This window comes from Taudactylus pleione, unplaced genomic scaffold (genome assembly GCF_031769625.1).
Source record: "Taudactylus pleione unplaced genomic scaffold, aTauple2 ptg001598l, whole genome shotgun sequence".
Taxonomy (NCBI): domain Eukaryota; kingdom Metazoa; phylum Chordata; class Amphibia; order Anura; family Myobatrachidae; genus Taudactylus; species Taudactylus pleione.
In genome coordinates, this window is record NW_028285995.1 from 227,125 (window position 1) to 239,360 (window position 12,236).

General features: G+C 41.4%; 1 protein-coding gene across 1 annotated transcript in view; it reads right to left on the minus strand.

Annotated features, from left to right (window-relative positions):
• Positions 1 to 719: 719 nt before the first annotated feature.
• The window catches only part of LOC148442160 (vomeronasal type-2 receptor 26-like), a 33,770-nt gene continuing 22,253 nt past the window's right edge, over positions 720 to 12,236 (minus strand). The window contains exons 4-5 of the mRNA XM_088464157.1: positions 10,477 to 10,600; positions 720 to 1,633 (exon numbers count right to left, since the gene is read on the minus strand). Coding sequence (XP_088320283.1) covers positions 720 to 1,633; positions 10,477 to 10,600 — 1,038 coding nt within the window. The remainder of the gene's footprint in view (positions 1,634 to 10,476; positions 10,601 to 12,236) is intronic.

Sequence of the window (12,236 nt, forward strand, 5' to 3'; positions counted from 1 at the left end):
TACTGTAGCAAAATATCTGATAAAGACTTTTTCTTGTTGTCCAACATATATTTTAATCATGATGTGTTGTTTCTTATGCATATAATTGTGTGGGGAGCCAGCAGGAATCTAACAATTGGGTGTGGACTACATGAGGATGAGGGTTGAGATTTAATTTATAAACTTTATAACACTTTGTCCATTTCTCTGAGATTTGGCACTTTAGACATGCAATGAATTAAAGGGCAGATTTGTCTTTTGTTAAAGCACATTGACCAACTTTAATTTTATTTTATTCTTTAAAATATACGATATTTCTTTTTTTAAACATAAATACAACAATTTTAAGTTTGTCTTTAATTTGCGTAATATATCAGGCTTTCATCTTTATTTATACTAATAATATATTTTTCACATTTTGGCCGATTCCGACACATTGGAACAACAAATTGTTAAAAATGTGTAGTGTGTATGCAGTACATTGTGTAGTGCGCACTCCCGTGGGGTCATCAGCCTCATCGTCTGGTCTTATGTGAAGCATGTAAGATCAGGCGATGCGGCTGACGATCCCATACAGTGCTATGCATGGGGGGGCATATCGGATGGTTGGGCAAAGGATCACCCAGTGTGTACGGACCACCTGTTATATCGGCCCGTAGGCACTGGGATCGTTAGCGACATTGCTGGGTACATGCATCGTTTAGTGTGTAACCAGCTTTAGTTATGTGCAGTCTACAATTTCACAATGATCTGCTTCGGTTTTGAAGCAGATACATTTTATCATTCAGTTCGGGTCTGCATAAAATTATGTAACATTTGGGGAAGAATATACAGCCTAAAAGTCCAGCGTTTGAGGTCAGTATGGAGAAGATCTCCACAGCCACCATGTATTTCCCTCTGGTGCTCAGATATGCCGGGATCATTGCAATCCAGACACTGCAGAACACCAGCATGCTGAAAGTGATGTACTTGGCCTCATTAAAGCTGTCCGGTAATGTCCGGGCTACAAACGCTGTAATAAAGCTCACAGCTGTCAGAATCCCCATATAACCCAGCACCGAGTAGAACCCAATAACTGAGCCCTCATTACACTGAACGATGATCTTCCCCTGGTAGGAGTGTGTGTCCAGCTCCTGGAAGGGGGGGGAGACAGACAACCAGATAATACAGATAATAACTTGGGTAGATGAGCAAATAAAGACAACACAATTGGGCAGTGTCGCTCCCATCCATTGTCTCCACACAGTGCCGGGTTTGGTGGCATGGAAAGCGATGCAAACCATTATAGTCTTGGCCAACACAGAGGAGACGGCTACTGAGAAGAGTATCGCAAAGGAGACCGTACGCAGCTTGCAGGTGACATTCACAGGACGACCGAGGAACAAGAAGATACAGAGGAAGCTCAGCATGATGGAGACCAGGAGAAGGAAGCTAAGGTTCTTGTTATTAGCTATTACTATAGGTGTATCCCCATGTGATATAAATATTCCCAATATTAAATGGGTGATAAAACAGAAGAAGACTGAGGCAGAAATAAATACTGCAGAGATCCCATCATTTGTGTAGGACAGAAAGTCTTCACTTTTTGGAATGCACAAATCCCTCTGTACGTTCGGCCATTCATCATCCTGACATTTATGGCAATTTTCACTATCTGCAAAATGACATAAATATAGAATGACATTATTGATATTGGGCACAGTTTTATGCACTATTATTATTACTTATTTATATGGCATCTCAAGTGTTCCGCAGCGCCTTACAAAGTACATAAACAAATAGGTGACCAGCGACTTACAGCACAATACAATACAATGCAGGACAAAGACATGGATAATATACAAAGCGACCATTACACCCAAAAAAGCAACAAAGCATAAGCAAGCAAGTGTTATGTGCCCTAGTTGGGAAATTAAAGTAAAGTAAGGAGAAGCACAAGAGGGTAGAGGGCCCTGCTCATAAGAGCTTACATTCTGAAGGGGAGGGGCAGACAAACAGGGGTGATACAGATGGGGAAGACAGGGAGGAAGGAGCATGTAGCAGCAAGTTAGGATGCGAGCTAGAAGGCTTTGATGAAGTAGTCGGCTCAAGAGCCCGTTTGAAGGATTGTAGAGAGGTGTAGAGTCTGATGGAGAGAGGGAGAGAGTTCCAAAGGTGGAGAGCAGCACGGGCAAAATCTTGGAGGTGGGAGTAAGTAATCAGTTGGCATGAGAGGCGGCGTGTATTTGTTGAATGAAGAGGGCGGACAGAAGAGTGAAGGGAGAGGAGATCAGAGATGTAAATGGGAGAGGAATGGGTGTGGGCTTTGTAAGAGAGCATGAGAACCTTGTATTGGGTTCTGAAAGAGAAGGGGAGCCAGTCGGGGGCTTGTAGGAGAGGGGAGGCAGATGTAGAGCTTTTGGAGAGGAAGATGAGCCGAGCAGCAGCGTTGAGCACAGACTGGAGAGGAGAGAGATGGGAGTTGGCGAGGCCAGATAGGGGGAGGCTACAGTAATCCAATCTGGAGATGACCAGTGAGTGTATGAGGGTTTTAGTAGCATCCTGGGTGAGAAAGGGTCTGATCTTGGAAATATTTTTGAGATGGAGATGACACTAGGGAGCTTTAGAAAAATCACAAGGCAACCTTTTTAAATAGAGGATAGATAAAGAGCAGGTAAGTAATACTTGGATACACTCTAATTAATAAATCCAAATATTATAAATCAACTCGTACTAAAATATTTTTTTTTATACAAATAAATTAGTTATGTCATATTTACATACAGACCTGACACAACCATAATTACTAAGCGCTAACTGTTACAGTTACTGTACAAAGACAAGCAATACTGCATAAGTTATTTAGGAGAGAAATTTCATATATACAGACACCACCTACTCTTAGGGGTAAATTTACTAAAGTGAGAGTTTTTAGAAGTGAAGATGTTGCCCATAGCAACCAATCAGATTCTAGCTATTATCTTCTAGAAGGTGCTAGTTAAATGTTAAGTAGAATCTGATTTGTTGTTATGGGCAACATCTACACTTCTAAAAACTCCCACTTTAGTGAATTTACCCCTTATAATCACTCTGAGAAGCACTATTGCTCAAAGTGTTGGAGAAAGTCAATCAGACAAAACGTGTCAGTGGTCAGCAGACTTTGCTTTAACTATCAATATACTCTAATTGTGATGACCGCAGATTATCCATTTTAGAGGCGCAAGTAAAATCAGCAATAATCTATCGTATTATCGAGGACACCTAACAAGGATATGGTGCCCGATCAATAAAATAACACCAGACATTTTATTCTCTCTATGGATCAATTAGTGGTTCCTGAGGACTGGAATTGGGAAACACTGCACTGCCTTAAAGCATTAAATACCATACTGTAGATCACCTTCATAGTCACATTACTAATCTGAATTTGATATTGCTTAACTTAACTAGTTGAGAGCTATAAATGTACAAAAGACCAAGAGTTTGCAGAAACCTCATGTCCCCATTTAAAGGTAACAGAATAAAGCTGATCAGAGCTAGTTTAATTTTTGAAGAAGAATTTATTTAAACAGATTAAAGTCCTGTGCAAAGACATAAGGAGAAGAATACTTATGTACATGTAATTTCTTAGTTATTTTTTTTTTTTTATTAAATTTGCAAAAATCTCAAAAATACATTTTACACATTGTCATTATGGAGTATTGTGAGTAGAATTTTGAGGACAAAAATTTATTTATTCCACTTTGGAATAAGGCTGTAACATAACAAACTGTGGAAAAAGTGAAGCGCTGTGAATACTTTCCGGATGCACTGTATATATATATATATTAGGGGTGTGCACCGGCCACTTTTCGTGTTTTGTGTTTTGGTTTTGGATCTGGATCTTTCTTCGTGTTTTGGATCTTGATTGGTTTTGCCAAAACCACCCTTCCGTGTTTTGGGTTTCTGGGTTTTGTGTTTTGGATCTGTATTTTTTTGAAAAAAAGCATAAAAACAGCTAGAATCACAGAATTTGTGGGTTTTTCTGCTCCTATGCTATTATTAACCTCAATAACCTTAATTTCCACTCATTTCCAGTCTATTCTGAACACCTCACACCTCACAATAGTGTTTTTATGTCCAAAAGGTTGCACCGAGGTAGCTGGATGACTATGCTAAGCGACACGAGTGGGCGGCACAAACACGTGGTCCATCTAGGAGTGACACTGCAGTGGCAGACAGGATGGCAGTTTGAAAAACTAGGCCCCAAACAGTACATAATGCAAAGAAAAAAAAGAGGCGCAAGATGGAATTGTCCTTGGGCCCTCCCACCCACCCTTATGTTGTATAAACAGGACATGCACACTTTAACAAACCAATCATTTCAGCGCCAGGGTCTGCCACACGACTGTGGCTGAAATGATTGGTTCGTTTGGGCCCCCACAAAACAAGCTGGCAATTAATCTGTCCCTGCACAAACTGGCTCTACGGAGGCAAAATGTCGTCCTCATCCTCCTCATCCACCGATTCCTCACCCTCTTCAGTGTTGTGTACATCCTCATCCTCACAGAGTATTAATTCGTCCCCGCTGGAATCCACAACCACAGGTCTCTCTGTACATTCTGGAGGCTGGTCTCCCTGGAAGAGTTGATAATTCATTTTTATGAACATCATCTTCTCCACATTTTGTGGAAGCAACCTCCTACGACTTTCGCTGACAAGGTTCCCGGCTGCACTAAACACTCTTTCGGAGTACACACTGGAGGGGGGGCAACTCAGGTAAAATAGAGCCAGTTTGTACAGGGGCCTAAAAATTGCCTCTTTTTCCTGCCAGTACAGGTACGGACTGTCTGACATGCCTACTTGGATGCTGTCACCGATGTAATCCTTTAACAGACAGACGCATGCTTGTCGCTGCTGCTTTGAGGATGCAGGTGTGGCTACAGCCCACACAATTCACAAAGACAGAAAAAAAAGAAGAATTATTTATTTTTTGTGGAGCGCACTTTGAGGGTTACACCACCCTTTAACAGACAGACGCACGCTGCTTTGAGGATGCAGGTGCGGCTACTGCGCATACATTTCACACACAAACACAGAAAAAAAGAAGATTATTTTATTTTGGTTGGAGCGCACTTTGGGGGTTACACCGCCCTTTAACAGACAGATGCAGGCTTGGCGCTGCTGATTTGAGGATGCAGGTGCGGCTACTGCGCATACATTTCACACACAAACACAGAAAAAAAGATTATTTTATTTTGTTGGAGCGCACTTTGAGGGTTACACCACCCTTTAACAGACAGACGCACACGCTTGTCGCTGCTGCTTTGAGGACAGTATCATATCAGTGACAGTAGACTTGTCAGAAATTGCTGGCACGTCCTTCAGTCCGGACCAGATGTCCAAACCGGGCCCTTGACTTATGACACAGGCGCATGCTTGGCGCTGCTACTGTGTTGATGCACGTGCGGCTACATCGCACACAAGTCACAAACAGAAAAAAAAATGTTTTTTATTTTTTGGAGCACTTTGGGGGTTACACCACCTTTTAACAGACTTATGGGACACAGGCGCACGCTTGGCACTGCTCCTTTGTTGATGCACGTGCAGCTACAGTGAACAGAAAACATTTTTTTTTTTTTTTGTGGAGCGCACTTTGAGGGTTACACCACCCTTTAACAGACAGACGCATGCTTGTCGCTGCTGCTTTGAGGATGCAGGTGCGGCTACAGCCCACACAATTCACAAAGAGAAAAAAAAGAAGAATTTTTTTATTGTTTGTGGAGCGCACTTTGAGGGTTACACCACCCTTTAACAGACAGACGCACGCTTTTCGCTGCTGCTTTGAGGATGCAGGTGCGGCTACAGCCCACACAATTCACAAAGAGAAAAAAAAGAAGAATTTTTTAATTGTTTGTGGAGCGCACTTTGAGGGTTACATCACCCTTTAACAGACAGACGCACGCTTGTCGCTGCTGCTTTGAGGATGCAGGTGCGGCTACAGCCCACACAATTCACAAAGAGAAAAAAAAGAAGAATTTTTTAATTGTTTGTGGAGCGCACTTTGAGGGTTACACCACCCTTTAACAGACAGACGCACGCTTGTCGCTGCTGCTTTGTGGATGCAGGTGCGGCTACAGCCCACACAATTCACAAAGACAGAAAAAAAAAGAAGATTTTTTTATTGTTTGTGGAGCGCACTTTGAGGGTTACACCACCCTTTAACAGACAGACGCACACGCTTGTCGCTGCTGCTTTGAGGACAGTATCATATGCAGTGACAGTAGACTTGTCAGAAATTGCTGGCACGTCCTTCAGTCCGGACCAGATGTCCAAACCGGCCCTTGACTTATGACACAGGCGCATGCTTGGCGCTGCTACTGTGTTGATGCATGTGCGGCTACGGCTATTGCTTTGAGGATGCAGGTGCAGCTACAGCCCACACATTTCACAAAGACAGAAAAAAAAATAAGAATTTTTTATTTTGTTTGGAGTGCACTTTGGGGGTTACAGCACCCTTTAACGGACAAGCCAGCCGGCCCTTTACTTATGACAAAGGCGCGCGCAGTCGCTGAATGGCAAAAGTGGCCAGAAATTTTTCAGGCCACCAAAAGCGTCTCCTGCACGCCCCTGTCGCTTTTCAGAAAATTCTGCACCACCAAGTTTATTGTGTGAGGAAAACATGGGACGTGCTGGAATTTGCCAAGATGTAATGCCCGCACAATATTGGTGGCATTGTCAGATATCACAAATCCCAAGGAGAGTCTAAGTGGGGTAAGCCACTGGGCGATGATTTCCATCAGTTTCTCTAAGAGGTTGTCGGTGGTGTGCCTCTTACTGAAACCGGTGATACACAGCGTAGCCTGCCTTGGAACGAGCTGGCGTTTCTGAGATGCTGCTACTGGTGACGCTGCTGTTGTTGCTGCGTAAGGTGATACATTTACCCAGTGGGCTTTCACAGTCATGTAGTCCTTAGTCTGCCCTGTTCCACTTGTCCACATGTCCGTGGTTAAGTGGACATTGGGTACAACCGCATTTTTCAGGACACTGAGGACACTTTTTCTGACGTTTCTGTACAGTCTCGGTATCGCCTGCCTAGTGAAGTGGAATCTAGACGGGATTTGGAACCGGGGACACACTACCTCCATCAATTGTCTAAATCCCACTGCATTAATGGCAGATACCAGATGCTCGTCTAACACCAACATAGCAGTCAAGGCCTCAGTTATACGTTTTGCTTCAGGATGACTGCTGTCGTACTTCATCCTCCTCGCTAAGGACTGTTGGAGGGTCAATTGTTTAGTAAACGTAGTGGTGTTCTTACTTCCTCTCTGGGATGATGAACAACTCCCAGCAGCAGCAACAGCACTAGGAGGAAGTGGTTCTTGATCTTTCCCTATTTTATTTTAATCGGAGAAAGTTTGGTCCTCCATTTATGTTATATTGATATATACGTGCGGCTAAGGCGCACACAAACACAGAAAATAATTTTTTAATTTTGTTGGAGACTAGTGCACTTTGTGGGTTACACCACCCTTTAAGAAATGAGCCAGCCGGCCCTTTACTTATGGGACACAGGAGCATGCTTGGCGCTGCTCCTTTGTTGATACACGTGCAGCCACAGTGCACACAATTCACAAACAGAGAAAATATTTTTTTATTTTGTTTGGAGTGCCCTTTGGGGGTTACAGCACCCTTTAATGGACAAGCCAGCCAGCCCTTTACTTATGGGACACAGGCGCACGCTTGGCGCTGCTCCTTTGTTGATGCACATGCAACCACAGTGCACACAATTCACAAACACAGAAAATATATTTTTATTTTGTTTGGAGTGCACTTTGGAGGTTACAGCACCCTTTAATGGTCAAGCCAGCTGGCCCTTTACCTATGACACAGGCGCACGCTTGGCGCTACTTTGTTGATGCACGAGCGGCTACTGCGGACACAATTCACAAACACAAAAAAATATATTTTTTAATTTTGTTTGGAGTGCCCTTTGGAGGTTACAGCACCCTGTAACGGACAAGCCAGCTGGCCCTTTACTTATGGGACACAGGCGCATGCTTGGCGCTGCTCCTTTGTTGATGCACGTGCAGCCACAGTGCACACAATTCACAAACACAGAAAATATTTTTTTATTTTGTTTGGAGTGCCCTTTGGGGGTTACAGCACCCTTTAACAGACAAGCCAGCCGGCCCTTTACTTATGGGACACAGGCGCATGCTTGGCGCTGCTCCTTTGTTGATGCACGTGCAGCCACAGTGCACACAATTCACAAACACAGAAAATATTTTTTTATTTGGTTTGGAGTGCACTTTGGGGGTTACAGCACCCTTTAATGGTCAAGCCAGCCGGCCCTTTACTTATGACACAGGCGCACGCTTGGCACTACTTTGTTGATGCACGTGCGGCTACTGCGCACACAATTCACAAACACAGAAAAAATATTTATTTTTTTGCACTTGGGGGGATCACCCCTGATGGACAGAGCACCCCCTGGACAACACTACAGCACCCCTTTAGGACTGGGACACTGCACAGGACTTTGGAGTGGACACAGCCCCTATGTACAACTGACTGCACAACACAGTCCAGCCAACCCCTATGGACTTTGGAGGAGTGGACACAGCCCCTATGGACAACAGCAGCACAGCACAACACAGCCAGCCCCTATGGACTTTGGAGGAGTGGACACAGCCCCTATGGACAACAGCAGCACAGCACAACACAGCCAGCCCCTATGGACTTTGGAGGAGTGGACACAGCCCCTATGGACAACAGCAGCACAGCACAGTACAGCACAACACAACACTACACTACACAGCCCAGCCAGCCCTAACTTTCAGATATGTGGGCCCGGGTGGCAGTGGTGCTGCACCGGCAACCAGGAACAGTAAGCCAGGAACATTCATACAGCAGCTCTGACAGCATTTCAAAATGCGGCTGCGAGCCAATCACAGCTTGCGGACTGGCAGCCAATCGGGAGTGGCCGCTCCTGATTGGCTGCCATTCAGTGATCTCAGGCTGACTTGTGGCCGCAGGCGTGGATTGTATGAATTCTTCCTGCATCCCTGTCTGCTGGTGTGGTGTAGCACTACTACAGCCAGCCCCCCTCTCTCTCCCTTCCCTCTGGGCTCGGGACTTGAGGCCCGGTGGTCCCCCCCTGATTGCGACCCTGGGCCTGGCACATTAGGCAATTAGCTTTGGAGCACTTAAGATAAGCACCCAACTTTGCACTGTATGTCATTTATGTATGTATAGTCCTGAGGTAAGTAATGGAGTGGGGGTGGGTCATCTGTAGTGATAACAATATGAAATAATTGTTACATTGATTTATAATGTTTTGCTCAATTACCATTGCATTGGTATATTTACTGTGTTAATTGATTTTAATTGGTATATACATTTTGAATTGCTTTTGTTAACTTAAGGGTATATTTAAAAAAAAATATATTAACAATTTATTTTTAAAAGAGGATAATTGTGCTCATATTTGATAGAATTAAACTTATACTAATTAATAAATAAATTAATTAATGATTAATTCATTATTTTTCTTTCTTCTGTATTTTGCACTTTTCCTTTCTTCTTCATCCATTTCATGGTGCTCATTGAGTGATATTTTTTCATAAATTATTTTATAGACTATCTGAGATCTAATTTGTTGAAAGTGTCAACAAATCACTAAGTAAAAAAAATATTAAATTATGTCACAAATAAATTGTTATGTACTGTATCTGATTAGATGGTTATTTTGACCAATCAGATGCATGCATTGGGAAAAATATTTACATTTTCCCCGACTTTGATTGGTTGATGATAACAATAAATTAGTAAAATTGATGACAAAATTGTTAAAACTTTTTTACTATGTTTGTTTGACTATTGCTTATTATAGCAACATTTTACAAAACAAAATTATCTTGATAATAATGACAGCCCGCCTTCCTTGTAGTCTTCAATAATTTTCATTGCTACAGTAGGTCTTTTCTCTATCTTCCTCTGACCAGAGAGGCATCCCATAGTCTCCAATAATCCTTAATGCTTGTTCCGCTGCTAGTCTGTGTTTGTAACAAATTGCCTTTAGTATCAAAAAGGAGAGCAGCACAAGTACCTTTGGGGAATGCACATACTTGAAGTTTTTCTTAACTTAATATACTCCAACTAAAGCTAAATTTGAATCTTTCGCGTAAAGTTCTTTATAAGGTTATGTTTTATTTATTTTCATCATGTAAGAAGAGCATGTCCCCAGGGGCATTTGCTGTAAATGAGAGCTTTTTTGGGTTAACTAAATAGAAACTTTATTTTCAAAAAAAGTTTTGTTCCAGTTAACCTGACAATTTACATTTTTATTAATTAAATGTTTAAAAGTTATCTTTTTTTTAGCTACATATTAAGTGAAAATGTGTCCAAAGTTTGGGATTCCAACTTCATTATTACAATATTTGTTAAAAATTTATCAATGCTGAAACTTTAAAGACCTATTCATATAGATTTATAATGATACATTTGCTTGTTTCTAGAGCACATAAATAATACCAGTTGTATTGGATATTTCTCCCTCTGAACATGGAATGCAGTCATAACAGCAGGGGTGTGTTCCAGTTCTTAGGATCTTTCTGTTCCCAGGCAAACACATTTCTGAGCAGCGAGACTCTGGAATCTGTAATGGACGCAATATTTTTATGCAACCATAATTTCAGAATGCTTTTGTTGAATATTTTTTTATCTAAATTTTTAAACTACACACCTAAATTACACACGACGGGTCATTTATAAAACTTCAAAGTGAAAAAAGAAAAGCAATTGGCTACCTACTGTAACAGAGTGTAGGTGAATGCCCCATCTGGTTCTTGAAAATGTCAGCTATGCCTACAGGATTTTTGTGGGATCACAGGACCAATGTACATGGTGGAAACTGTAAACTTCAAAGTCCTTTCCACTTTTTATGCTAACCCCTTCATTAATTTAAACTTGTTATTTTATCTTAAAATTAAATTCTGTTTAGCCTTGTGTGATACACTAATCATGTAAGTGAAAGGACATGAGGCTGTCTTTATTATATGCATCACATTTGTGTATTTGAATATTTTCATTACATTTCTTAATATGCATCTAAAATGTTTAATGTGTTCAATACGTGTATATATGTGTGTGTGCGTGTGTGTGTGTGTGTGTGTGTGTGTGTGTGTGTGTAGGGTACGAATGTTTCTTCATGCATTTACAGCAGATCCGGGATTTATTGAAATCTATCTGAAAAAAACACTTAGAGGAAATATAGAGAGATGATAAAAGAGAGAGAAAGAGAGAGAGAGGTGATAAAAAAGAGCATGCATGTACAGCAAATCCTGGATTTATTGATACATTTGGGAATACAGTCTATCTGAAGAAATCACTTAGAGAATATATAGGGAGGTAATAGAAGAGAGGGAGAGAGAGAGAGAGAGAGAGAGAGAAAGAGAGTGAGAGAGGTGATATAATAGAGAATATTTAGTATGTGGGTGCTATGGGGTATGTGAGAGTTTGTAGATTGCATTGTACATGGAATGCATAATTAATATGTATTAAGGGGAATAAACACCATATAAGGGATGATACATATCTACCGTCTTTTATGTCCCTCTGGCCTCCATCTTGTACTGCTCCTTTATTCACCACACCTCTCTCTTCCTTCCTGCAACTCATATTTATACCACTAATCTTATCTACCTGATCTTTTCTCATGGTATGCCTCAAAGTGACATAACCTGTGTGTATTCTCTTTGTTCTGTACATTAAAATATGCATACTTCACTTCCTTCAAAGGAATACCCTTATTCCATTCTACTGAGACACCACCTTGTTAAATAACCAAATTAGCATTCAATCTATTGTAACCTAGAATCTTAATTTAGGTCCAGACTTCATGATAATAGCCTTCACTTCTCTGTATGTTAAATTACCATGAGGCCTTACCAAATGCCTTAGCATATTTGGACTTCCGCAATGACTTGATCAAAGTGAACATCTTGTAGATAACAAATGGATCTATTGTCTGACCCTCAAGGTAGAACAAAGTAAAACTAGTTCTAAGTAGCCTACAGTAACTATTCTGACTTCAGTTTCTAATCTTAATATCTAGTCTAAGCAAAGACAACCTGATTCTCCAAAGATACACAATGACTGAAGATGCCTTTCTAAATGACCATTATGGGAATGACATCCTAGTTTCCTCACAATCACCATCTTTTTCTTCTTCATAAAAATTGGTGTATTTTTTTTAAATAATTGTGGGATAGCACAAAACATAAAATGTTTGC